Here is a 14,360-nt window from a genome sequence, read left to right as displayed (position 1 = left end):
TTACAAACACACACACACACACAGCATATACTGCATTCTTCAAAGGATATATAAATATGATACAATTGTAAGATATAAATGGTTCTGCCCAAACCCAAATGTCAAAATGACTTCTTCACACCAACTTCTATATTGTTAATTCCTTAATCATCTGTCATTCTCATTTGTTTTTAGACTGATGAAAAGAGTATACAATGTAATCGTCAATAACATGAAGCTACAATGACAAGTTGTGTCATATTTTATTGCATTTTGCGGCTGAAATCAATGTCCCAGTAAGAGTGTATGTGAAGTTTTTATTTTGAATACTTGGTCTGTAAGCCACCACATTGTAGATTTTTGTCTTCTCTCATAATAAACACTTTAGTATTGATAATTATGTCTGTACCACTTGCTTTTCGATACCTTAGCTCACCTGTAGATGACAGCATCGCACATATTAAACACAAACAGCCCGAAGAAGAAACTTTCCTCGCCCATGCTAAGTTGGTGAGCTAAGTCGTGCACATTAACTGACGGATTTGGTCCGTATTGTCATGTTATGAGTGAATATTCCTGCATGATCGTGTGTGTTAAACGTTGTTACAGGTCCTCTCACTCCACGAGGAGATGCAACCTTCCCGACGAAGCCCGGAAGGATCGCGTCCGCTGTTTGGAGGAGCGCTGTCGGCTGCCATCCCTCACAGCGTCGCGGATGTCAGCGAGCTGCAGGAGATCCCGGACAACCAAGAAGTATTCGCACACACGCACACCGATCAGAGCCTGATCGTGGAGCTGGTGGAATATCAGGGTCAGGTGGCGGACCAGGACGCCGCCAGGTACCATTTCGAGGACATCGCTGGTAGCAACAAAGCCTTGGAGCCGTGCGCTTTCCAAGTGTCCGATGTTACGGTGTTGCCCGCAGCTGAGCTCCGCCTGTCAGAGTGCAGCTCCGCCTGGATGCTGACCGGCACGCAGTGCGTATCCAAGTTCAACGAAGAGGCGAGGAACACAATCACCCTCCACCTCGGCCTCTTTCGGCTGCCACAGTTCTCCACCGATGTCCTGGTTACCTTCAACGACCCGCAGAGCATCAGTCCGGACAGCAGCAGCTCTTCGGCCGCCGGTGCTCCGGGACAGCCTTGGACGCTGCAGGACTTCCAGCGCTTGCTGCAGACCCTGACACTGCACGACCCCGGGCTGTTTGGCTAGAAACCCCCGTCTGAGTCCCCACACGATCATATTTAGAAAAACAGAAAATCATGAGGAAAGATCATGCTTACGCACTTGGAGACCCGGATGATTGCAAAGGCGCAGAGCCACAGCGCCTTCATGGCCATCAAGTTTTCTGCCTTTGACTCTCTGCAGAAAATCCGTAGAAAACATCAAAACCTTTGCCGAAGCTAAACGTTATGGATAAAGCACATTTGTGTATTTTTGTACTTTAGACAACAATTTATTTGATGTGAGCTGGAATAACATGAATTTGAATGATATTTTACACGAGCTACTATGATTAAAATAATTTTCGATTTTAATAGAAAATGGATTTTGCCATTACATCACCATCTGACGTTTTAAAAATCTTTTTTTTTTTTTTGGTCCCAATTTTTTTGTTGCTGGTATTTGTGCATCATAAATATTTTTATCACGCTTTGCTGCATCTTTATGCTTCTCTTTTGATTGTCTTTCTTTCAGATAAATTCTTATTGTTTTTTTAGTCTCGTTATCTCCAACCACTCTATGTAACATTGGATATGTTAACATTTATGTCATGCTTTGGCTATCCTGATCATTTTTGGATCGATTGACATTTTCCAAGCTTTTGAGAACACCTATAATTTCACAATGGGAATGAAATGGGTTAGATATAGGTAGTAAAATGGTATAGATGCAGTTATAAATACAAAGTAAACAAAAGTTAAGTGATATAATTAATCAATTACATACATTGGTAAAGATATTGGGCTAAGAAAAGCGATCAGATAATATACCTCTATCAAATCACACGATTTATACAATAAAGTGATATGAAGTTTGATCACAGGAAAATATTTGTAGGTTAGCCTGTAGTTCTAGGATCCGCCAGCTTTAGACAAATCTGACTGCTTTGTCATCAATGGATTTGTGTTCCTGGGTGTAATATGAGATTTCAGAAAACAGATAAGACATGCATCTCCCGTTTATTTTTAAAGTCACCAACATATTTCATCTCCCTCCGCACTTGATTATTTCCCTCTTTTGACCTCTTCCTTTACTTTCATCTAAAATACTACCATTATCCCTAATCCTGTGATAATGACTCCACATGGTAGTGCCAGTCTGTCATGGAAAAACTTAACCTTCACAGACCATGTGTTACACACCTCTGCGGTCTTCTATTGTGGTTTTGGTTGGTACAATGGCATACTTCAAAACAGAGGTATAAAAATTAATTAAAATTCAGTATGGAAACCTCAGTTTCTTCAGATCCGCCATAGTCATTAAAAACACAGGCTACGTCTTGACAGAAAAATGTATTAGATCAACTATTTCCATCCATGGTGTAGTAATCATTCACTGGCAGTAAACCTTGACAGACCGGATTCTGTAGTGTTTTCTTTAAACACATAATTTTTAGTATGAAAAAAGATCCTCACTATTTGCTTTGAAGTCAGCACAAAGCCATTCTGAGTTGAGAGTCCAAAATCACATCGTGAAAGTCACTACCCTGAGATATGTTCTGAGTCTGTCTTTAACAAAAAAGATGTCAAGCTTTTGACCTGAGCCTCCTGTTAAAGTGGACTTTCACAGTAATAGGGTGCAGTTAAATCTCGCATAAGAAATGGAAGGTGTGCACACTGACTCCTCAAACCAACATCAAAATCTCCTAATCCTCTGCTGCAGTCACGATGGACCAATATGTCAGAAAAGTCAGTCACACGCTATGAAATCTTGGGTCCCATGCAGTGAATTCTTTCATTAATCACAACCCGTATCACGGCAGAAAAACCTCCCTCTGACTGCAACGGAAAAACATCCTGTTACTGGTTTTCTTTGCAATGAAGTCAGTATTTAAACCTGACGAGGGTCTGAGAACCAGCTTTCCATTTGCAGGTCACGCAAGAATGCAGGTTTTTTTTTTTCCAGATCTGCACAATTAAGGCTCTCAAGCAAATTACTGTGCAGCTGTTTGAACATTTTGGCTTGTGATTTGAGTTTTATTCCTTTTAAAATTGCTTAGTTATTCATTTATTAGTGAAATAAAGACAGTATTATTTATTTTGCTTCTTCTTCTCCACCCTTCCATTACTTTTTATGGCCTTTAAGTTTGCTGAATATGAAGTAGGCTGCTCCTCAAAAGACGAAAATGGATTATCAATTGCCACGCCTTAATCATCTCTGTTTTGTTAATAGGAATTGGTTTGGGGACATTACTATGAAGAAATACCTGAATGAAACTGATCTTGGACTTTGCAAAGTAAAAAAAAAAAAAACTGCTAACACCATTAAGACGTCAAAAGATGGGGCAGTGCCATTTCTGCCAAATAGCACCTGGAGCTCTTCCTGTTACATTTATTTTTGTCAACCTATATTCCTGGCATTCTAAGGAAGCAATATCTTATAAGGGTAGTCTTTAAGAATGCACAGCCTTGCAACGACTTCAGGTGTATTTCCTACAGCATGTGAAAGTTATTTCTAATTCACTCATTGCAAAATTATCACAAAAGAGCAATAAAAACATAACAAATGGTATAAAAATGACAAATACATTTATGGATAACAAATTCAATCAGAGTAGATGTTACAATCATATGTATTTCCCACACAAGAAATCATCATAGACATCAGGAGTTTGTTCTGAATTATTCTACCTGATTGCTTGCTTCATAACCTTAAGTTTACATAAAAAGTCAGCTCAGTCCTCCAGCTTCTGCTTTTTGTTTTGAGGTGCAAAGTGCTCAGACAAGGCCGTCAATGCCCGGTAGCGGTGGGAGATTGAGTTCTTCACTTCTTTTGCCAGTTCAGCGTAGCTGCATATGTGGGGAAAGTTATTGTACATTAATGAATGTTTATGTTGACCTCTAGGTCCCCCTTGTGGACAAAATGGACAATTTCCAGGACAAGCCTTACGTTTTGTCATAACCTTCAGGCTGGAAACAAGGATCCCATCCAAAGTCTCGAGGTCCCCTAGGTTCAACAATGGTTCCCTAAAAACAAAACAAACCCATCTTCGACAAAGAAATAATAAACAAAAGGACTGTGAAGAGAGAGAGAGGGAGGAACCTGAGTGATCCCTCTGAAGAGCTCCACTGGTTGGTCTTTCCCAGCAGTATAAGCAAATGTGCAAAGAGCCCATGCTGATTTATCTTCAAATCCAGCAAGGAGTTTGTACAAGCCTGAAAATGTAACAGGGGTCAGACACTTCCAAAAATATCAAAACATGTATGACTAATTGTGTCCTCTGTTACTTACCTTCTGCCTTTAGTTTATCAAGGAACCATTTTCTAAAAAAAAAAAGAAAAAAAAGCTTTAGCTCAGAGGTGGAAAGATTTGCAGATAATGTTTGAATGGACATTAAATTACAATACTACACCAACATGTAAGGACCAGGCAAGTCTCCCAATGCCTTGAAACACAGACAGGTGTCTTCCACTATTACCGGGCCATTGATCTGAAGGACAAAAAGAAGAAGTACAACTGAAAACATCTAAATATCACATTTAGAATTGTTTTGACAATGAAATTTCTGTACCTGCCGTGCAGCTTCCTTACATTTCTGAATAGAAATATCATCTGGCTCTCCCTGGTACTCAGGTACTACCGAGCAAAACATTACAATAAAATTATTATATGAATTTAACAGTGCTTAGAAAACTTACTCAGACCATTTTACTTACAGTCAATCTTTTTTGAGACTAATTTGTAGGGGAATTTGTCTCCAAGGATCTGAATTACCTGTTGCAAAAAAATAAAAAATAAAGATTAAAGTTTTCATTTGTATAAAATGAAACCAGAAGAGGGAAATGAGGCAAAGATTGGAACATTATGATGTTCTGAATTTTGTGATATCAATTTGTCACGTTATCTAAAAAGGTATTGAAAAATCACATCACAGACACAGACGGACAGGCAGGTAGGCGGGCACACTCATAAAAATACCAATCTGTCCAGTGCAAGAAGAAATCAGTATGAGTTATCAGATTACATTTTTTTTTTATTCTATTCATGTAATTTCTGTAAATAATATCCTGAGATTTTCTTATTTTTAAGTTCACAACTTGCTGGATGTTATCCTCGTGCAAGGGAGAAAAAGAGATTTTTGACATTTACATGTGAAAAAGTCCCTAAGAGTAACCAGGCTTCATGGTGTGACTGAAGACCAACCTGGTGATTTATAATTATGTCAGGGGACTTCAACTTTCACCCAGACAATGACAGAAAAACCTGGAGGGGGTGGTTGAGAGGAACGGCCTGCCTGATGTGAACCTAAATGGTGTTGGCATGAATTCATGAATTCATGAATGAGGCATGAATTGGTTGTAACAAACAACATGTTTGAGAGTTTGTTTTTTCCGCCACAGGAGATCTTTGGCAACCAATGATCAGTTTTATAACTGCATCATTTGTGGCCAGATATCTTGGGCTGGATCACAGGGCGTGAGAGTCTGTTAGACAAACATGGTTAGTTCAGTTGGACTAGGAAGTGTTTGGTGAAGCGCTAAAGACGCCTCCTTGAACGCCCCCTTTAGCCTGTGTCGTGATCATACACCGTCTGGCCTCGGAACCTTTTGAAGTCTCCCCCCCCGGAGGAAATGGGTCACTAGAAAAGCGTCACGACCCCAGATAAGGAGTGGGCAGTCATGCTAAGAATGCTTTTTAATCATTAATAGAGAAAAAAAGCACGATATAAAAGATCTTTAATATATATCGATACAGTGTTCTGCTGTAGGCTGCATGTCAGATGTGTATTCAGCCCATAGGGCTAACTTTAGCAAGCTGACGTTAACATGCAAGCATTTAATGCGCGGCTTTAACGGAGCAGCGTATTTAAACGCAAACGATAACTTTACCTCTTACCTCTTCAAGCTTTTTAGCGTTTCCAGTCACGAAAACGATCGACCTACCAGCCGGCACAGCCATGATTGAACCAACCGGGCGACTGACATAGACGGACCGGAAAACCCCAGCGCGGCTAACGGCCAATCATATCAACTCATATCTCATCAGCGAATCACCGTGCGACTTATAACGATACGCCATGGTAACTCTCCAATCAGCGAGCGGTACAGCTTGGAATTCGGTCCGGTCGGATTCAGACCGTGTGATAAGCAATGTGGAGAAGAAGCGCCTGTAAATAGACGGTGCCCTAATAAACCAAGAGTCAAAAATGAGTCTGTTACCTCGAACAGCTGAGGAGTTCAGTTCTGCAGAATACTGGGAGCGATTCTTTAAGAAGCGTGGAGAGAAGGCCTTTGAGTGGTATGGAGACTACAACAAACTCTGTGGTGTCCTGCACAAATACATCAAAATGCAAGACAAGGTAACAGCAACTAGTTTTGTTTGGAAAGCCTGTAACGTACATGTCATACATTCGCACACATTTAAGCACCGCGCAAGTAGTTATCGCTCAACTGCTTAAAGGTATGTTTGAAGCTGAAAAGAAAAAAAAAATACGCATCCATTGTCGGTCACTCACTAATGTCCCTGCCTTGACATTTTCAAGTGATTCCAAAAGCGGTTCACCTGCGACTTAAGTAGTGTGTTTTGTGTTTCAGGTGCTGGTAGTGGGTTGTGGTAACTCTGAGCTGAGTGAGCAACTGTATGATGTTGGCTTCAAACATCTGACCAACATTGATATCAGTGAGACAGTTGTCAATCAAATGAACCAGCGACAGTCTAAGCGTCGGCCAGGCTTAACTTTCCAGCAGGTGGATGCTACACAAACCCCATATGAGGATGGCAGCTACCAGGCCACACTGGATAAGGGAACCCTGGATGCAATGGCATCGGAAGAAGATGGGGCACTGGCTAGGAAAATGCTGACTGAGGCAAGAGATCGCGTGCATAACTGTGCTTTCGATAAAATGTTTAAGTTTTCCTGGCATCTGTAAGTTTTCATCATATCTGTGTATCTGCCTGCAGGTAGACCGTGTGCTAAGCGTTGGGGGTAGGTATGTTTGTGTGACGCTGGCTCAGGAAAGTGTAATCAGATTGGCCTTAGAGCACTTCATAGGTCTGGGCTGGGCGGTGAGGATCCACTGTCTGCAAGAACAGAGTGGCAATGATGAGCATTCCTTTGCTTTGCCTGTATTTATTTTGGTCTGCACAAAATTTCGTCAGTCTATGCCCGTGCCCATTCTGGAGATGTGTCTTGGGGAAAATGGAACCCCAAACCGTCTTGCAAACTTGGCTGACTTGTTATCAGCTGTGAGGGAGCATCAGGCCTACTCAGTCTTAAGGAAGAGACTTCGTTCAGGCACAGATGCGGGCTCCAACCTGTCTCTAACCCTCTGCCACACCATGACTGGCCTGCCAAGATACACCCTCACTGTGCAAGATTTACCACCGGGGTCTAAGGTGCCGAGATCTAACCAGTTCGCTATATTCATTGGTGAGTTTCGATTTTATTTCTGTATTCCTGTCTAAGTCACTTTGATTGTCTGCTGTAATGTTTTGTGTGTTGTTTTTAGTGCCTCAAGGAAGTGAGACAGCTTGGCTGTATAGCTCCAGTGAAGGCAGAAAACAGCTTGCAGCCAGTGCTAACTTCCGGCGCCTAGTTATTGTTGCAATGCATAGGAATCAAGAATACACAGACATGCAGGCTGTCCAAGCAGAACTGTCTCCCATGGTGATGGATCTGGCTCCTCCAGGAATGCCAGACAATCAACAGGTTGACACTGCTCATCAGATGAGCTTTTATACAACAAGATTTGTAATGTCATCATACCAGTACATCAGAGCATTGGAATTTTAATGTCATTCAGGTGCCATTTCTATCAGTTGGGGGTGACCTTGGTTGGCGAGAGGTAGTCAGCAGGGGTGTGAGTGAGCAGAGCGGGGAGTACTGCGTGGAGAATGTCAGAGGAGAAGATGGCGAACTCTATCGTAGACTCATTTTTTTATCCAATGCTAACCTTGTCCAATCTGAGAGTCGTCTCACCTCATCAAACACCAGTAAGTTATCTTCTGTATTTTTTTCCCCCTTTATTTGCATCATCCATATCAAGGATGATAGACAAAAGTAATCCTATCCGTTTAAATTATTTGAAAATTCCCCTTCACACTAACTGCTATTCTTAAATCTTTGAGCATCTAGTATTGTTATCTGGATCTTTTCAATTTTTAATTAAAAGTTGGAAAGTCTCCATAGATGATATGTTATTGTCCGACTTGATGTTATTGCTAATTGGTGCCTTACTTTGTAGTCATCTTTTGTATAATGTGTTCATCCCTCAACATTACTCAGCTTTAGTCTCTATTTTAAAGATGAAAATATAAACTCTTGCATGCCTTTTTATCTGCCAAGCTAAGAATATATTTTTGTTGCTACAGAAACCAGTCAGAAGAAGAAAAACAAAAAGAAGGCAAAGGCAACAGCATCTTTATCAACCGCCACTCTGTCAGTGGACAGTGGCTTCCTCTGTTGTGCCCACCATGAAATCATGGTGGCTGGGCTCGCCATGCTTGATGTGGGCATGCCAAAAAACAAAGGTGTGTGTGTGTCTGAGTGTGTGTGTGTGTGTGTGTTCTTTGGATTTTATCATTTTTGTAGTCATCAGTTTGAACACAGAGTTTTTTTTTTTTCCATGAATTTATGGTTTGCTTTATCTCTGTCGATCTGGCTTCAGATAAGCCAGTGTCTGTGCTTCTGGTGGGACTGGGTGGAGGAGGCCTGCCTCAGTTCCTACGGGACTTTGTGCCTGGTATCACCATTGAGGTTGTGGAGCTGGATCCAGCTGTGCTGGAAGTGGCCAAGGCTTGGTTTGGCTTCCGACCTGACGATCGTTTGACCGTAACTCTTGGAGATGGCCTTGAACGTATCTGTTCCTTAGAGAAAGAAGGTTAGTGAACAAAAAGACGATGGCGCCCGAATCATTAATGATGGGAAGTAACCCTTTTTTTGTCCTCTGTAGGTTGTCAGTTGTTTGAAGCAATCATGTTTGACGTTGACAACAAAGACAGCACTGTGGGTATGAGTTGCCCACCTGCTGCCTTTGTGGAAACCCCCATCCTGCAAAAGGTCTGCAGTCTTCTAACTCCAAAAGGTAGCCGTAGGAATAGTTTCACAATTTTGTTACACTTCACATCTCTGCTGAAATATTTAAGTCATAATGTATGAGACAAATGAAAAGATAATGTTGTTGCAACATAGTAGTTTTGAACGCTCATATTTCATCTTCTTCTCTCTCCTTCCCCTGGTGCAGGTGTTTTTATTCTCAATCTTGTTTGCCGTGACCCCAACTTGAGAAAAAGTGTCCTGGAGCGCGTGAGCAAAGTTTTTCCTACAATTCTCTCTCGCAAAATTGAAGGGGAGGTCAATGAAGTACTTCTATGTACTCGTGGGGGAAACCAGACATCAGATGATGGCAACACCATCATTGCATCCCTGAACCAGGCAGGCAAGGGTCTGCAAAGTGCACTAGACTCTGACTGTTCTGGAAGCAACCGCACCCCAAATATTGACATTTTAGACTTATTGAAAGACCTGAAAGTTGCTTGAGTTTGCCCGCATATAAAAGGGATTGATGTTGAACAATGTGTGTGTTCGATATCATCACAAAGTGTATGATTAATAATCTTAAATATAGCATGTGGAAAGATGTTTCTTTTAAGTACCATGCGATGCATATCTCTTGTATTCGTGTCCCAATATTTTTATTTTTGTCAAAAGGTTTTCTAAAATTTCACACTGACCATACCAAAGAGCAATGGTAGTTTATTTTACATTACAGTTTTAAGAAAAAATAGCCAATATTATGCTGGATGTGTTCATGAAACCTATGATTTCAGTTGTGGATAAATGTATTGTTGTCTGCAAGAAGTAATTGGGGAAATGTTATTTGTGTAAAAAGTAGAGATTTCTTTTGTATTCATATCTGCTTGGGGAATGTGAATATGCCTAATCCAGCCACCAAGATTACATTATTTGCATTAAAATTTGACAATAATCCCCCCACTTCTATGATAAAATTTTCAGCAAACTGAAAACAAATAAAGTATGATTTTGAACCTGAATCTATTTTTAACATAATATGGTTGTAGATTTTCATAAAATAAATGTCCTCATTCATCTTTTTAATTAACTTTGCAGTAAAACAAACCTAGAGTTCGCTTTGTTTGGTTTTATTCTTGCGCAATGTCTAGACTTCAAACAATCGAGGAATGAAAGAGATGTGCATTGATAGAAGAAAGAAAAAAGTGCCCTACAGATATCCACATCTTTGGGATGTAAAAAAAAAATACTTGCGTGTTTGACTTAAGATGTATCTCAGCAAAAAGGTTAATACTCTTACAACCCACCAACCCAGTCATGGACAAGGAAGAAATACAATCTTTATCATAGTCCCTGGCCTCCAAACAAAAAACCTCAATTGCATATCTGAATCCAGCATACATTAACAACTTTTATTCTGTAAGAGACATCACCATCCAAAATAGAGTGGAGAAAAAGAAAGAATACATACCTGTCACTTTCACACTACTTTAAACTTTTTAAATTATGTATTTCATGTATTTCCCAACCTCAGACAGAATATATTATTCAAAGACTGTAAAAAAAAAAAAAGTTTTATAGTGCTTGGAATTCTGTGCCTTAGGTGAGCAAATGATATATTACGAAAAATCCAGCATATGCTACAGCGTGTAATTAAAGCTGCCACTAGGTGGCAGTTTCATGTTTTGCACAGACCTGATAAGACTGGAGACCGAAGTCTTAAGCTTGCCATTGATACATCAGAATGACAAAAGCATATCCTTTTTGGGGGGGGGGGCAGGGTATCATGTATATAGTATTAATTCAGTCTGCAAAATCTTGACAGACAGATAGCATGGATCAGAACCTCTTGTTTTAAAGCATGATTGAGTAGGTGAATGAATAATGTAGAGTGTAAGAATGGAATGAAATGCGGAAAAAATGCTTATTTCAGTTTCACAAATAACAAAAATAATATGAAATGTTTGCTTTATCAGCTCTGGGATCATTGAGGATTTTAAATGGGTTCTAATTTGGTCTTGGTCCATTCTGCCTCTGCAATGGACCAAGTTCATAAAAAGCTGTGTGATTGTTTTAAAAAAATCTCTTGTATCATCTTTTCTAAGTTTGACCTGTCAAAGCTTTTGCAGTCTAGTTGTGAAAATAGAACAAAGCACCGAAATATAAGTAATCATGCTTTTACGAATTCAATTGAGCCTTTAAAAGTTAGACCCAACGTTACAGGCGAAGCTATATTAACTTGCATGGCGTCATACCATGATGTGGTACTGGCTCAGTCTGCAAATCGGCAAACTTTCACATCCTCGATTGTGTTTCCTATCCTTAATGTATTATTTCTCACTGGCCTTTTGAGCATAATTGATGTGATTGGAATAGTGCTTGTGAAAAACAGATAGAGAGGGGAAGAGGGTGAGAGAGAGAGACTCAGAAAAGAAAAGAGACAAGACAGAGAAGGCTTTTGCGCAAAGCACCACCAGGTGCAGGCTCCCTCATGCTTATCCTAATGTGCTAATGCATTAACCATGGAAGCCCACTTAAATATCTGCCCCAGTGGCATTAGACATGGAGCCTAGTACTGCTATATCGATGGCTGGACAAATCAGGGATTTGAATAGCGGCTGCTACATGTCCCACTCTTGCACAAAGACACTTATCGTCTATTTTTGCCAGAGACCTAAGGGAACAAGAGGACACAGAAAAGAGGTTAAAAAGATATGTTAAGAAGATAGAAATATGACTTTCGCACCAAATTCTTGAATGTGCTCTCACTTGTGTCTTGTTTTTCTGTATATTCTCTTCATAACACTTTCAGTTCCCTGAGCGGCAGTCAGAGGGACATTGTGGAATAAAAATATCATGTATCTAAGAAAGACTTGCCCCCACAACCAGTATAAAACACTTAACTGCAAACTTGGAAACCCTTGGTTTCTCATAAAGTTTGTTTACAGCAGCTGACAGGGCACATTGAGGACATGGTCGGACCCTTCATAGATTACAAAAAATATCTTGTTGATCAAATCGGTCACGTAGTCAAGTGCATTTTCTCTGAGATTGTTTCCCAAACGTCAAGATAACCGCAATGTCATAAAGATCTCAGATAATCATTCAGTCAGTCATCATCTAATTTCATGGGTTTGTCTTGCTCCACTGTACTACTGAGTTTTATGAGATCGCTACATTTTGCTCTATTTCAAACAAAATCTAGATCTTGTTAAGTGTCAAAGCGTGAGAAGTTGAATGAATTTTCTCAGTTTAGCAAGTTACCTCTGCTCATGCTATTCCCATATGTGTGCTTTTTTTTCTTTGCTGGTGCTCAGAACACCTGCAAATACGGCAATACAAAGAGATAATGTGTCCGACTTGTATGACAGCATATGCCGGTAAATGTAGAAAATTTTAACTTGCTCTTAATAAATACCTGCCGTTCGCGGTGCAAGTGAGCAGAGTAATGAAATAAATCTTTTCCATCTATCCTTTTTTCCACTTCCTGTTTCAAGTAATGTCACAATGCCATGTGTGAGGCATTTATCAGAGTTCATTGAAGGCCTTTGAGGCTGAGGATGAATTGGCTATTTTTGTGTTGGCCAGACTTTGCTGAAGGGAATCCAATCACGAGTTGATCTTGGCTCTTCTAATATAGTCAAGTGAAACTGAGGTGTTTTTTCACCTCAATTAATAAAATTATATTTTTGTGACACATCTCGAAAGACCATAATTCAAAACACAAGCCGAATATGATTTATGTTTAGTCTGCAACGTTGCTCATGTCTAAACAGCTGTATCTTTAACTGCTGTAAATGGAAAAAGAATACACATATCATGATGGTGCTGTCTTTAACTTATTTCTGTTAATACAGGGTATGTCAATGACATGAGTGTAACTTGAAGAACAGTTCGGTCGAACATGGTACGAGTAGATGCTTAAATATCTTTATTTTCTCAAGAATATGGTTGTAGCATACTAATCTAAGCTCTCTCACTCTCTGCTGTTGCTTCTGAATGTAAGTTGATAAAATTGAAGCTGCAGAGTCCGGCAACTGATGACAGGAAACTTTCAAACAGGAGGATGGGGTCATTTTAACTCTTCAGTTTTGTGTTTTACCTCTTGTTTGAGGTGTTCATACTTCACAGCATCTTTTGCTTCCTCACAAGTATTTGCATGTTTTCATGCTTTGCTTGAGGAATACTATTATTATCTGTTTTTGTTTTCATGTTAATTTGGATATTTGGGTCTCTACCTTTGCATTTGAAGTTTTCGCCTCTGCCTGTCTATGTAGCCGTCCTTTCACTGACCACTGATTGTCAGAAAAATGGCAATAACATAGCAGACCATTGAGACATTTTTCTCAATGGTTTATTTTTTCCATCCTCTTCATATCTCTCTCTCCAGAATCAACACACTCTGCCGGTTTGCATGCTTTTTGTGGAACCAGCTTTGCACATTGTCCTTGGCATGTAACCCGTCCTCTAAACACTTAGGTTGGATTTAACTGTTGAAACCTCTACCATACTTGCATCCTGCAGGTTCTGCACAAGGCTTGGCTGACTGTCAGAAACATTGGCATCATGAAGGATGATGCTGAGAACCTGATCTGGGCAGTATATGTCTTTTTCATGTTTAGCAAGATTGAGTAACAAATTTTAGAGAAGTCAAACGCACAAGACAACTTGAGTCATCATGAGTTTATTGATACATTTTAGCTCGTAACATTGGGTTCATTAAGAATGTAACGCACCATGTATTGATAGGGATTCAGTGACGTCACTGGCAAAGGTGTCCCAGGGGCCCATTTGTGATGTCAGTGGGGCTGCCATCTGTCTGCCTGTCTGTGCCTGCTGTACAGGAGCAGAAGGTCTGCACAGCAAGTGTAGACAGGCAGACACACCACAACAGTCTCATTTTGTCTCAGCTGATGTCATGGGAAGATGGAGAGGAAGGGAACGTGAAGGGAGATTAGAGGAGGAGGGAAAATAGTAGCATTTGAAATTGACACAGTTGGATTAACGTTGACTCACTGAGCGGAAGGATGCATTTTCGGACATACTGCATGAGGACGGGAGCAACTTTGCAACTTTTAGACCTATATTGTGTTCATCAATGCCAATATAGTCTGAAAGGTTAGGAGTACTGAGAACTATCACCATTATATGCATGAGTAAACGGTATTTGGCGCTATTCCTCTGT

At 40.3% G+C, this 14,360-nt stretch overlaps 3 protein-coding genes across 3 annotated transcripts; 2 read left to right on the top strand and 1 right to left on the bottom strand.

Moving 5' to 3' along the window:
* The first annotated feature begins 465 nt into the window (after positions 1-465).
* rangrf (RAN guanine nucleotide release factor) lies at positions 466-2,564 on the top strand. The gene is made up of 2 exons (XM_086161991.1): positions 466-489; positions 589-2,564. The coding sequence occupies exon 2, from the start codon at positions 610-612 to the stop codon at positions 1,189-1,191; it is 582 nt and encodes a 193-aa protein (XP_086018117.1). The 5' UTR covers positions 466-489; positions 589-609; the 3' UTR covers positions 1,192-2,564.
* Positions 2,565-3,643: 1,079 nt separating this feature from the next.
* On the bottom strand, positions 3,644-6,139 carry itpa (inosine triphosphatase (nucleoside triphosphate pyrophosphatase)). The gene is made up of 8 exons (XM_086161836.1): positions 6,040-6,139; positions 4,860-4,917; positions 4,715-4,779; positions 4,560-4,633; positions 4,435-4,466; positions 4,246-4,358; positions 4,093-4,169; positions 3,644-3,992 (listed from the first exon to the last, which is right to left on the bottom strand). The coding sequence occupies exons 1-8, from the start codon at positions 6,100-6,102 to the stop codon at positions 3,878-3,880; spliced, it is 597 nt and encodes a 198-aa protein (XP_086017962.1). The 5' UTR covers positions 6,103-6,139; the 3' UTR covers positions 3,644-3,877.
* Positions 6,140-6,296: 157 nt separating this feature from the next.
* mettl13 (methyltransferase 13, eEF1A lysine and N-terminal methyltransferase) lies at positions 6,297-12,779 on the top strand. Its single transcript, XM_086161806.1, has 9 exons — positions 6,297-6,502; positions 6,738-7,010; positions 7,105-7,573; positions 7,653-7,852; positions 7,947-8,136; positions 8,515-8,673; positions 8,811-9,023; positions 9,096-9,227; positions 9,387-12,779. The coding sequence occupies exons 1-9, from the start codon at positions 6,350-6,352 to the stop codon at positions 9,680-9,682; spliced, it is 2,085 nt and encodes a 694-aa protein (XP_086017932.1). The 5' UTR covers positions 6,297-6,349; the 3' UTR covers positions 9,683-12,779.
* The last annotated feature ends 1,581 nt before the right edge of the window (positions 12,780-14,360 follow it).

Source organism: Fistularia commersonii, chromosome 16, assembly GCF_037954325.1.
Source record: "Fistularia commersonii isolate RoL2024-O1a breed Wild chromosome 16, RoL_Fcom_v1.0, whole genome shotgun sequence".
NCBI lineage: Eukaryota > Metazoa > Chordata > Actinopteri > Syngnathiformes > Fistulariidae > Fistularia > Fistularia commersonii.
Note: the sequence above shows the minus strand (reverse complement) of the source record. Positions and strands in the feature narration are given on the sequence as shown.

Coding starts and splice junctions, on each gene's coding strand:
- rangrf (XM_086161991.1), top strand. CDS start 610: ATGCAACCTTCCCGACGAAGCCCGGAAGGATCGCGTCCGCTGTTTGGA.
- mettl13 (XM_086161806.1), top strand. CDS start 6,350: ATGAGTCTGTTACCTCGAACAGCTGAGGAGTTCAGTTCTGCAGAATAC. Junction 7,574..7,652: donor CCAGTTCGCTATATTCATTG/GTGAGTTTCGAT, acceptor TGTTGTTTTTAG/TGCCTCAAGGAAGTGAGACA. Junction 8,674..8,810: donor GGGCATGCCAAAAAACAAAG/GTGTGTGTGTGT, acceptor ATCTGGCTTCAG/ATAAGCCAGTGTCTGTGCTT.
- itpa (XM_086161836.1), bottom strand. CDS start 6,102: ATGGCTGTGCCGGCTGGTAGGTCGATCGTTTTCGTGACTGGAAACGCT. Junction 4,918..6,039: donor ACGCTAAAAAGCTTGAAGAG/GTAAGAGGTAAA, acceptor TTTTTGCAACAG/GTAATTCAGATCCTTGGAGA. Junction 4,170..4,245: donor TCTTCAGAGGGATCACTCAG/GTTCCTCCCTCT, acceptor TTTTGTTTTTAG/GGAACCATTGTTGAACCTAG.